The sequence below is a fragment of the Leopardus geoffroyi genome, chromosome A1 (genome assembly GCF_018350155.1).
Source record: "Leopardus geoffroyi isolate Oge1 chromosome A1, O.geoffroyi_Oge1_pat1.0, whole genome shotgun sequence".
Classification (NCBI taxonomy): Eukaryota; Metazoa; Chordata; class Mammalia; order Carnivora; family Felidae; genus Leopardus; species Leopardus geoffroyi.
Window position 1 is genome coordinate 228,455,973 of NC_059326.1, and position 12,972 is coordinate 228,468,944.

Here is a 12,972-nt window from a genome sequence, read left to right on the forward strand (position 1 = left end):
CAGTCCTTTTAGAGATATCTACTTCACTCGTGTGACAGAATCTGACTCCATTTTGATGGTTGACTGTGGACATGTTTCAAAACCCACCATGCCCCTCACCTTTCTGTCCCAAATCTGGGCAAGCTGATAAGAAAACCTGGGGCTCTCTCCTTTGGCAGTGGTGGGACATTCAAGCCATGCAGTCCTCTGTTCATGCCCTGTGTGGGGACTCTCATCCTACCCCTATGCCCTAGCCACCAGCTGTTTTTTCCTACTCTCTCAATCAATTTTTGGGACCTGTTTGGGAGCCCACCTTAATCTTCCCCCAAATCTCCATACGTGAGCAATAAACCTTTTCATTCCCTTTTGGTGCATGTGTGATGTCGTCAGTCTTGACCTCTGAACCAAATTTTGGGTAAAGAATCCATCTCACTTCTGTGGTATGATCACACCACTTTTGGTGCAAAATTCTACATTTAGGATATATATTGGTACACATTGAACTCCCTCCCTCCTTCTTCCCTCGTCCTTCCCTTCCTCCTTCTTCCCTCCTTCTTCCCTTTCATCCTAGTGGTCTGAAGCCCTGGGAATGCCCAATGACCTCTTCTTTTTCGGTTTACAAATACCTCTAGTTACATAATTGTTTAAAGCAATGCTTGATCCTGTGCAAAAAAGGACACGGTAAGGTGCATTTGTTTTACTACTTTCGTGTTATTTATTTATTTATTATTTTTTTAAGTTTATTTATTATTTTTTAAGTTTATTTCTTTATTTATTTTGAGAGAAAGAGAGAGAGAGAGAGAGTGAGTGATCCGGGGAGGAGCAGAGAGAGAAGGAGAGAGAGAATTCCAAGCAGGCCTGGCAATGTCAGCACAGAGCCCGATGCAGGCGGGGCTTGAACTCACAAACCGGGAGTTCATGACCGGGTCTGAAAGCAAGAGTCTAATGCTTAGCCAGATGAGCCACCCAGGTGACCCGAACTTTATTTTTCTAATAAAGGTGAAAGTTGGTGACAAGGAGGTAGATGTGATGGATGGCTTCAGACTCTACATTACCACCAAACTGCCCAATCCAGCCTACACCCCTGAAATAAGTGCTCGGACCTCTATCATCGACTTCACTGTCACCATGAAAGGTCTGGAAGATCAGTTACTGGGGAGAGTCATCCTCACAGAGAAACAGGTGAGTGAAGCGTGACCATCTCTTTTTCTGCATTGTGTTGTGATTCTTTCATTGGTGAAAATAACATGATAAAAGTTGTAGTAGGATTGAGTCCCCCCTTTTTATTCCTATGTTCTTCCCTTTATTAATTTCCAAGTATCTTAGGTAATTACTAATCGATTAGCCCATATGTTTTATCTGTCTCATAAATCACATGAATCAATTGATTTTGTGTAGACTAATGATGTAACTGTGAGGCTGTCAGCCTCAGACTCGGCATCATTATTCTCGTCTTATTTTGCTTTATTTTTCTGAAGTTTGCTCTATTGTGAGTTCTACTCACCTGTTCACTTTTAGGTTTCCAGGATACAGTGAGGTTTTGCTTTCATTTGATTCATGATTATGCTTTTGGAATCTAAAATTAAACCTTTGTACCAGATCACACACCACATTCTCAAGTCTCATTTGTTACCTAAGAGAACTCTGTGTGTGATCTGACATGACAGACATTTGGGGCCTCAGAGCTTCACGGAGTGCCTTTTGGAGGCTGCTGGCTTAGTTATGCTCTGCTAGTATAACTCCATATCTGTTTTCTCTACCTCTGTTTTGTGGAATAAACTTCATGATGAACAAAAAATGGCCACTAATTGGTAAACTTCTTTGTTTTGAGTCAGTATTTTCTCTAGGGAGCATGTGAGTCTTAAAAGAATCTAGAGGGTTTCAATAGGACTGCTTTAGTAAAACCGTATGAACTCTCAAAGTTGCTGTTGATTTTCTCCTGGGTTCATTAGCAATGAGGAGTCTAGTTTACTTTATAGCGCCTTCTACACCGACCTAATGGCTTATTTAGGTTAAAATTATTGACAAAATCTTTGGAATCTGTCCTTCACATTATTTTGATTATTATTATTATTTTTTTTTTGTATGTTTCATGCTTGGTCTTCTGAGTCCTGTATGTTGATCTCTTTCTTTTTTATGTCCATCCTCCCACCCTTTTCTTTTCTTTTGTTTTTCTTTGAAAAATACTTTCTTTTTATTTGTTAGTGCATAGTGCATAAATCATAGAGTCATATGGTTGGAAGTTGCATAGAGTCATATGGTTGGAAGGTTCAATCTGACTTTGTAGATTCGTGTGGTTAGTAACCTCTGTATGGCAGGAACTGATGCCAGAGTTTCGACCACAGACTTGAAGTCTCTCGAAGTAATGACAGCCTTTAGACCAAGTGCTTGCTTATTTTTGGAGCCTCAGTAGAGGTGGTTGGGAAGCTTAGTGCTGCCATACCGTTACTTGAGGAAGGACTGGGATTCCTGATCAACAGCTTGTGGTGTTGAGCAGGGAACCCCGACAGTCTCTGGGGCAGCATCCGTTCACCATATCTTAGGCTGCTCTCACCTGTGGCATGGCTTCAAGGAGATAAGGGGCCCTGATGGCAGTTTGAATAATGTACTCGTCTTTGGTTTTCTCACATTCAGCTGAGATGAATATAGTCTCCTTGGAAGAAATAATTTGGCCTGACAGATTTTGTTTGCAACAAAACAGCTCCGGAGCCATAATTGTTACAATAGAAGTTTGAGATGAAGTGAGGAACACTTTAAACTCCTTTGAAGACTTTGCTTTTAAAAGTTTTATTTAAATGTTTTTATTTATTTTTGAGAGAGAGAGCGCACGAGAGAGAGAGAGAGAGAGAGAGAGAGAGAGAGACAGCATAAATGGGGGAGGGGCAGAGAATCCCGAGGGGAGCGGGCTGTCTGTTGTGCAGAGCCTGACACAGGACTCGAACTCACAAACCTTGAGATCACGATGTGAGCTGAAGCCAGATGCTTAACCCAGCCACTCAGCCACCCCAACTCCTTTGAAGATGTGAACAGCCTTGAAAATCCAGTATGGATCCCAAGCTGGGCTTTTTCTTACTTCCTGGAAAGGTATCTTGAGAATCTTGAGAAAATTACTCCTTTACTGTTGTCTCCTGATGAGAATCCATTCCAGCCTCACAGTAGATAATTCTTAGAAAAAGTATGACCATAGGAATGTGACTCTTACTCTTATAATATTAGAGGGTCCCTTACGCTGAACCACATTATTATAGAACATGTACCTATTTTTTTTTTTTTTTTTGAGAGAGAGAGCTCAAGTGAATGAGGGGCAGGGAGAGAAAGGGAGGGAGGGAGGGAGAGAGAGAGAGAGCAGCAGGACTCACCCAAAGCAGGGCTCGTGTTTACCTAAGGTCGAGCTCATGCTCACCCGAAGCCAAGCTCAAGCTTACCTGATACAGGACTCGAACTCACGAACTGTGAGATCATGACCTGAACCGAAGTCAGATGCTTAAGACGGAGCCACCCAGGCACCCTAACCTGTATTTTCTTTCCTCTAATGCAAGGTCTCATGCAAGAAGTGAGCTGGTGGGCTTAATTTTGATGAATTTTAATTCATTTAATTTTTGATGAATTTTAATTCATTTAATTTTTGATGAATTTTGATGAATTGCACTTCTTGCAAGCAGCCATTTCTTTTGTAGCATCTAGTCCTCTCACCGCATTCCTGCGTCAGCTCACATCGCCGAATCTTCTCAGCCTGGGTGGTGGCAAGTGGGTCTGAGTTGATATCTGGATCCTTCGGGGCATTTCTTGAAATTGAGTAACTCATTTGAAAAGAGCCAACAGATTCAAAAAGTGTTTTTAAGTCTGAATTGTTCCTTTGACCTCAGTGACAAGGCAGTCTTTCTAAACATGATCACTTTTTAGGTAATTATTATATACACGATACCAATATAAAATGTTATAGAGCCAAGGGGGGCTATCAGAAGCCAGGAAGACCCCAGCTGTAAGAAGTTGGTGTTGGCCAGGGTGGGGAGGGGGTGCTGGGGTGGCTCAGTCAGTTAAACGTCGGGGTCTCGATTTTGGCTCAGGTTCATGAGCTGAAGCCCCGCGTTGGGCTCTGCGCTGGCTGTGCAAAGCCTGCTTGCGATTCTCTCTCTCCCCCTCTCTCTCTCTCTGCCTCTCCCCTGTGTGCTCTCTCTCTCTCTAAATAATAAATAGACATTAAAGAAAAAGAAGTTTGGGGCGCCTGGGTGGCGCAGTCGGTTAAGCGTCCGACTTCAGCCAGGTCACGATCTTGCGGTCCGTGAGTTCGAGCCCCGCGTCAGGCTCTGGGCTGATGGCTCAGAGCCTGGAGCCTGTTTCCGATTCTGTGTCTCCCTCTCTCTCTGACCCTCCCCCGTTCATGCTCTGTCTCTCTCTGTCCCAAAAATAAATAAACGTTGAAAAAAAAAATTAAAAAAAAAAAAAAAAAGAAAAAGAAGTTGGTGTTAGAAAGCATCTTCCTTTACGCATGGAGCTGAAATGAAGGGTGATTCTCTACAGTCACAGTAACTTAAACCTTCACTGGTCTGTCGATTCTTCTTGTGGAAGGTGGCTTGGGACAGTACCTTATGATACCAGGGATTCTTTGAATCCATAAACCCACCAGCTGTCCAGTGTCTTGGAGATACAGGTAGTGGGATCTGGTCTTGTGAGTGCTCGGCCGGACAGCCTGCTGGAGCCTCGGGTTTGTTTGCTTCAGAAGTGAAGGGAGGGGTGCCCAGGTGGCTCAGTCGGTTAAGCGTCTGACTTCAGCGCCAGGTCATGATCTCATAGTTCGTGGGTTCAAGCCCCACGTCAGGCTCTGTGCTGACAGCTCGGAGCCTGGAACCTGCTTCAGATTCTGTGTCTCCCTCTCTCTCTGCCCCCTGCCCTGCTCACACTCTGTCTCTGTCTCTCAAAAAGTGAATAAACGTTAAAATAATGATGATGATGATGATGATAATAATAATAATAAACCAGCAGCAACAACAACAACTTCCTTGGATTCACTCCCACCTTGCCCCCAGAGAACAAGACAGAAACTCAAAGAGAACTGTATACTATTAGGAGAAAAATACTAACATAGATTAACAGCATTTACTGGCCACACAACACAGGGCTTCAGGGCTCACCTTGTTCAGAATCCTAGATGAGCAAGCAGGTCCAGCACTTGATTTCCTTCGGAGGTGGAAGAATCACGCAAACTCAGTGGAACCGAGAGGAGACATAATGTAACGAAGCCCTAAACAGACGTCGTTATCATCAGCTCACTGGTATGGAGAACAATAAGTCTGAGTTCTCTTGCTTAATCTTTCTACTGTAACCCCCAGGGTAAGGTGCAGAAGAGATGGAACCTTTGGGAATGAAAGCCTGGGTGATCCATTAGAAAGGAGGGCTCTCGAGGGCCATCATCTGTTTCCTTTCACTGATTTCAAAACCGTGGTTACAGATGCAGTTTATGTACACAAATAATTTTAGTTTTCATTTGCATCTTTGTTGAGCCACTTAATTTTTGATCATTTAATTAATAGAGAGTATGTTTCATGCAATCATCCTGAATCACTACTGTACTTTCTTACTCACTTTGTGGATGCTTTTCTTATTATCACAGGTTAATTTAAAAAAAAAAATACATCCTGTATTAATTGTTTTAAAAAATTTTTTTAATGTTTATTTATTTTTGAGAGAGACAGAGACAGAATGTGAGTGGGTTAGGGGCAGGGAGAGAGAGGGAGACACAGAATCCAAAGCAGGCTCCAGGCTCCTAGCCATCAGCACAGAACCCGACGCGGGGCTCGGACTCACAAAGCTGTGAGATCATGACCTGGGCCGAAGTCGGACGCTCAACCGACTGAGCCACCCAGGCGCCCCACAGGTTAATTTCTTTTAATGTTTATTTATTTTAGAGAGAGAGAGAGAGCACACACATGAGCAGGGGCAGGGCAGAGAGAGGAAGACAGAGGATCTGGAACAGGCTCCACACTGACAGCAGAGAGCCTGATGCAGGGCTTGAACTCAGCTATGACCTGAGCTGAATTCAGACACTTAACCTACTGAGCCACCTAGGTGCCCCTTATTATCACAGTTTATATAAGACATTTACACGACAGCCTTAGTATATAGAATACATAGCACAAATGTCTACCTCTGTGTGTGTGTGTATGTGTGTGTGTGTTGAAATAATCCCTTTGGTGGGAAAAATGCTTATAGACAAAATGATTTTGATTAATTTTGCTCCTTGTTATTATATTTATTATCTTTATATTTTGCTTCTTCTTATTATATATTATATCTTCTTATATATTGGGGGACCTAAGTTATGGTTCAACAGAACTATGTCTAAATCAGCCATACAAATGAAACTATACCTAAACCCTTATCCCCAAAGAGGTTTTCCATTTTAAAAGCTTATATGAGGGATGCCTGGGTGGTTCAGTCCATTAGGTTAAGCATCCAACCTTGGCTCAGGTCATGACCTCACGGTTCAGGAGTTCAAGCCCCACATTGGGCTCTGTGCTGACAGGTCAGAGCCTGGTGCCTGCTTCAGATTCTGTGTCTCCTTCTCTCTCTGTCCTTCCCCAACTCACGCTCTGTCTCTCTCTCTCTTAAAAACAAATAAGCATTACAAAACTTTAAAAAATAAATGAAAAATAAAAGCTTGAATAAATTGTTCTACTTTCCTTCAGAGATAACTTTATCTTTTCCATAACTATTGTCCCATTGTAGCATTTGGTCATTTACCTACTATTTGGTACATGACAGGTTGCTTTCATAATTCCAAATTGCGTTGAGAAAGAATGAAATCGTGCCATTTGCAGCAACGTGGATGGAACTGGAAGGTATTATGCTAAGTGAAATAAGTCAGAGAAAGATATCGTATGTGGATCTTGAGAAAGTTGACAAAAGACCACGGGGGAAGGAAAGGGGGAAAAAATAGTTACAAACAGAAAGGGAGGGAGGCAAACCATAAGAGACTCTTAAGTACAGAGAACAAACTGAGGGTGGATGGGGGAGTGGGGGAGAGGGGAAAGTGGGTGATGGGCATTAAGAGGGGCACTTGTTGGGATGAGCACTGGGTGTCGTATGGAAGCGATGAACCCTGGGAATCTACCCCCAAAACCAAGAGCACACTTTACACTGTATGTTAGCCAGTTTGACAATAAATCATATTAAAAAAAAAAAAAGAAACAGAAAACAACAACAAAAAATCCAAATTGCTTTAAATTGTACTATTTACTTTAGGGTATATTATTTTGTCAGTTTTAATCTTTGGGGGGAAATGTACTTCTTAGCCTCATTGTAATTCTTTGGGAATGTAGGTGGTTACTTTAAATGACAAAGTGATTGGTGTTAACAATGATATTGAATTGACCACAACCATCTCAATAATGTTCAAGCTTTAACTTGCTATTTTTTAAAATCAGGAATTGAATAATTTGCCCCTTTGTCCACATTATAGTAACTGTTGCTCTTGTGAATAATGGCTTTCATAAGCAATATGGGGGCTTTTAGTACTGATTCCATAGCTCTCAAGTGGAGATGAGAGCGGAAATGTAGGTTGTAATAAATCTTTCAAACTGTGTTGAGAATTTTGGACCTTTCAAAACAGCTGAGGGAAGGAGCAGGAAAGGGGGTGATGGCAGAGAAGAGGGTGAGCAAGGAGACCGATTATGGGGAGTAGTCCACGAGGAACAATTAAAGCCTAAACCAGGGCAGTGGCTATGCAAATGGAAGAAATGGATGGAGGAAGAAAACATATTATGTTGGAAGAACTGATAAGACAGGGGGCGGTTTATGGATTTGACAGCCCCGTGCTCTGTCTGTTCCCAGCAGACACAAAAACGTGCATCCTTAGCATAAGTACAAGATTAGAAAGTTTTTATCCCTTTTATCCCTTTTTCAGCCACTTTATTATGCTTTAGTAATGATGTGTGAAATTCTAAAGTATGATTTATTTTGTGCCAACCTATAATTTTATTTTTCAAACTGCTTATTTCCCAAATAAGTATTATAATGCTTCCAAAAATCCATGCTTGGAATGAATCAAGGGAGGGGATAAGAGAGGAGACACATCTTTTGAGCAGCTATCATGATTCAGTTCCTGTCGTAGCTGCTTTCCTACTTACATCCTCATACTCACTCTCTGAGCTGTTTTTACATCCATCTCACAGATGAGGAAACTGAGGCTCCTGGCGTCACATAACACGGCCAGTGTCAGGCAGCTGTTAGATCCTGGGAGCTGTGATTCAAACCTATGTCTTCCTGTTGTCAAACCATCATTCTTCCCATGGCTTTACATTCCTCCCTTATCTGCCTCCTTCAGGTGAGGAGGTTTTCTTCTTTTAATGTCCAGATGTATTTCAGCTTAATGCTAGATAAAAGCTAGCATGTGTACAGGTATTATGTCAAATTAAGTGGCTGTTATTTTTTATTTTATTTTTAATTTTTATTTTATTTCATTTATTATATATATATATATATATATTTCCATATAACACCCAGTGCTCATCCCAACAAGTGCCCTCCTCAATGCCCATCACCCATTTCCCCCTCTCCCCCATCCCACCATGCCCCCTCAGTTTGTTCTCTGTATTTAAGAGTCTCTTATGGTTTGCCTCCCTCCCTCTCTGTTTGAACCTATGTTTTCCCCTTCCCGTCCCCCAAGGTCTTCTGTTAAGTTTCTCAAGATCCACATATGAGTGAAAACATATGATATCTGTCTTTCTCTGACTGACTTACTTCACTCGACATAATACCCTCCAGTTCCATCCACGTTGTTGCAAGTGGCAAGATTTCATTCTTTCTCATTGCCAAGTAGCATTCCATTGTATATAGAAACCACATCTTCTTTATTTCAGGTGAAGATTTTTATAACGCTCACCTTTAGGAACTCAGGAATGATCATGATAATGTGCAAAATGTGGGAATAAAAAATATTTGAATTTTTCCCTTTAGCTACCTTTCCTTCCTTCCTTCCTTCCTTCCTTCCTTCCTTCCTTCCTTCCCTCCCTCCCTCCCTCCCTCCCTCGTTTCTTCTTTCTTTCTTTCTTTCTAGAGGGAGAGAGAGCGTGAGATGGGGAGAGGAGCAGAGGGAGAGAGAGAATCTCAAGCAGGCTTCATTCTCAGCACGGAGCCCAACACAGGGCTTGATCCCATGACCCTGGGATCATGACCTGAGCTGAAATCCAGAATGGGATGCTGAACCAACCCAGCCCCCCAGGTGCCCCTACTTTCTTTCTTAGTGTAATGGTAGTGTGAGTTCTTTTGTTATAGCTGCTTATGGAAAGGAATTTTGTAGGTGCCATGAAATGTCACTTTCTGTACTAATTATTACATTTTTTCAAATTTGAGATTCTTATGTAGTGAATCAATGAATTGAAATAACCACTAAGGAAGCTTTTTTAAAAAAAACGTAACCGAATAAAAGGAAACAAAAGTGATAAAGGCAGGTTTTGCTGGAATTGCTACATCCCGCCCCCCCCCCCCCCGCCCCAAATTAAGAAAGTGATACAGGTTCCGAGCTTTTGTCTTGCTTAGCGAGGGAATTTTCCTTTGCTGGAATGTCCCTGGACCCGATTCGCTGTGCTCAGGGCCTGGTACAGTTCTACACGCCATAGCTGCTCAATCAGTGGTGATGGACTGGCCAGAACATGAAGCAGTGGCCGGTGGCCTTTGCCCTTTGTCTTCATGCAATTTAGTTACTAGAGCCTTTGTTTTAAATCTGTGGTTTTCAGTCACAGGGTGAGAATTTTCACATTTCTATTTCTGGCCCCAAGATATGCCTGGATTTTCTTGTTCACTCTTTGTTTCAGTCTGAAACAGGGTATAGAATTTAGTCATTCGTTCCAAAATATTGAGAGCCTACTGTGTACCAGGCATCGTTCCAAGAGTTGAGGGAATGTATTAATGAACCAAAAAAATCCTTGGAGGCTAACTAATGAGTAATTTATATGTTATGTTAGAAAGTGGTAAGTGCTATTTAAAAACACAGAGTGGGGTAAGAGGGAGAGCCAGGGAATCAGATAGTGGGCTATGATTTTAAACAGGGTGGTCAAAGTAGGTTCCACTGAGAAGGTGACATTTAAGGAGAAGTTGAAGGGGAGGAGGGAGTAAGTTACCTGGTAGGATGGGCCTGACACAGCAACAGCCAGTGCAAAGGCCCTGAGGTAGGAGAGTACATTATGTGTTTAAGGCAGTGGGTCTCCAAGTGTGGTGCCCTGAACAGACAGGAATAGCAGCCCTGCATCATCTGGAGGTAGGTTAGATTCCCGGGCCCTGCTCTGGCTTATTGCTGATTTAGGGCTTACTGGATGTGGCTGGTGCAAAATGAAGAAGGAGACTCACAGGCTGTGGTAAGGTCTTAGCTTTTACTCTGAGAGACATGGTTAGTCCTTAGAGGGTTTGGGGAGAGGAGGTATGTTTCAGAGCAGTGTTCTGACTGGTAGGCTGGGAATAGACAACGGGCGGTAGGGATGAGGCAGGGAGGCCTATTTGGGTCCTGTCATTTAGAGGAGAAATGACAGAGACATGCACCAGGGTGTCAGCAGTGGAGTTGGTGAGGAACGATAAGCCTCCGGGGCCTCCGGGTCTGTTTCTGAAGTAGAGGTGATAGGATTTGTTGATGACCAGGATGTGGAGTTTGAGGAAAGGGACGTAGTGACAGAGGCCTCCAAAATTTTAGCTGCTGGGAGAATGGGGCTGCCGTCTGCTGGGATGGGGAAGGCTGGGGGGCAGCAGGTATGCAGGAAAGAGCCCTGACTTCCCTTTTGGTAGTGTTGCTGGGGTGGGGGGGACATCTCTTCGACATTGACGTGGAGACATCGAGACCACGTATGGTGAAGAGCTGGGAAGAAGCTCTCAGTTACCAGCGTATCGATGGTGTTTAACACAAGACAGAGTTTGTGGAATTGTTATGCGATGTTTCTCATAGTCAAAAAGAAAATCCTAAAAATGAGTACATAAATTAAGCACTAAAGGGAAAGGACTTGCATTAGGGTTTCACAATGGCAGTTTGGGCCACGTGTGGCTTCTCCCTCCCCATGATGTTCGTGTGGGCACTGGACCAGAGCAAAGGGAAGTCACCCAATTAATCATGGAATTAATGAGTAGTCCCATTATATTTTGTATGATTTCATATGATTCATTGCTGCACATAACTTTATTATTTTTTTACTTTTTTAAAGTGTGTTGATTTTGAAAGAGAGAGTGTGTGCAAGAGTTGGGGAGGGGCAGAGAAAGAGGGAGAGAGAGAATCCCAAGCAGCCTGCCTACTGCCTGCACAGAGCCCAGTGTGGGGCTCAAACCCATGAACCGCAAGATCATGACTTGAGCCTAAATCAAGAGTTGGATGCTTAACCGACTGAGCCATTCAGCCACCCCAATCACTATTTATAACTTTAGATTTCTAGTTCTCTCAGCGGGGAGTAGAATCTACAATAACTGCTGAGCCATATCCGGAGTACCCAATCGAATATTTACCCTGCTGAAGCTGCTGTGGAAATCTGAGCTTGGTAGCACATGCCCAGGTAGCTCCACTGAGCACAACTGGAACTGCCAACCATGCCTTTTAACCATGCGTTGAACCCTGGTTTCCCCATATTGTGTCACACTTAAATTCATATTACTTCATTAATGCGTCTAAGCATCGGTCAGTGGGCACTATATTTAGAAAGCTTTTCAAGCAAACTGACTAATGCATATCTTTCTGTCCAAATTTTTAAATACTATTTACCCACTGTCCTTTTTCCTTTAATGTAATTTACTGTCAAATTGGCTTCCGTACAACACTCAGTGCTTATCCCAACAAGTGCCCTCCTCAATGCCCATCACCCACTTTCCCCTCCCCCCCCCCATCAACCCTCAGTTTGTTCTCTGTATTTAAGAGTCTCTTAGGGTTTGCCTCCCTCCCTCTCTGTTTGTGACTATTTTCCCCCCTTCCTTTTCCCCATGGTCTTCTGTTACGTTTCTCAGGATCCACATGTGAGTGAAAGCATATGGTATCTGTCTTTCTCTGACTGACTAATTTCACTTAGCATAATACCTTCCAGTTCCATCCATGTTGCTGTAAAAGGCAGGATTTCATTCTTTCTCATTGACAAGTAGTATTCCATTGTATATATTAACCTCATCTTCTTTACCCATTCATCAGTTGATGGACATTTAGGCTCTTTCCATAATCTGGCTATTGTTGAGAATGCTGCTATAAACATTGGGGTACAAGTGCCCCTATGCATCAGTACTCCTGTATCCCTTGGGTAAATTCCTAGCAGTGCTATTGCTGGGTCCTAGGGTAGATCTATTTTTAATTTCTTGAGGAACCTCCACATTATATTCCAGAGCGGCTGCACCAGTTTGCATTCCCACCAACAGTGCAAGAAGGTTACCATTTCTCCACATCCACCAGCATTGGTAGTCTCCTGATTTGTTCATTTTAGCCACTCTGACCGGCGTGAGGTGGTATCTCAGTGTGGCTTTGATTTGTGTTTCCCTGATGATGAGTGATGTTGAGCATCTTTTCATGTGTCTGTTGGCCATGTGGATGCCTTCTTTGGAAAAGTGTCTATTCATGTCTTCTGCTCCTCACTGTCCTTTCCATTTTTTTTTTTTTCAACGTTTATTTACTTTTGGGACAGAGAGAGACAGAGCATGAACGGGGGAGGGGCAGAGAGAGAGGGAGACACAGAATCGGAAACAGGCTCCAGGCTCCGAGCCATCAGCCCAGAGCCCGACGCGGGGCTCGAACTCACGGACCGCGAGATCGTGACCTGGCTGAAGTCGGACGCTTAACCGACTGCGCCACCCAGGCGCCCCTCCTTTCCATTTTTGATTCTTTTATTAGCTTCAGAATTAGAGCCTCTCATTAAATAATCTGACTTTTGTGTACAATTTGACTTGGTGCCAGAGGCTCATCCTCTCTGTTGTCTTCCTGCCTCTGGGCTTCCTGCTGCCTTTGGCTGGTTCTTTTTTTTTTTTTTAATTTAAAAAAAAATTACA

The 12,972-nt window shown here is 43.0% G+C and overlaps 1 protein-coding gene across 1 annotated transcript in view; it reads left to right on the forward strand.

Annotated features, from left to right (window-relative positions):
• Window positions 1-12,972, forward strand: part of DNAH5 (dynein axonemal heavy chain 5) — a 286,976-nt gene that overhangs the window by 236,295 nt on the left and 37,709 nt on the right. Inside the window, 1 exon segment of the mRNA XM_045441848.1 lies at window positions 979-1,161. Coding sequence (XP_045297804.1) covers window positions 979-1,161 — 183 coding nt within the window.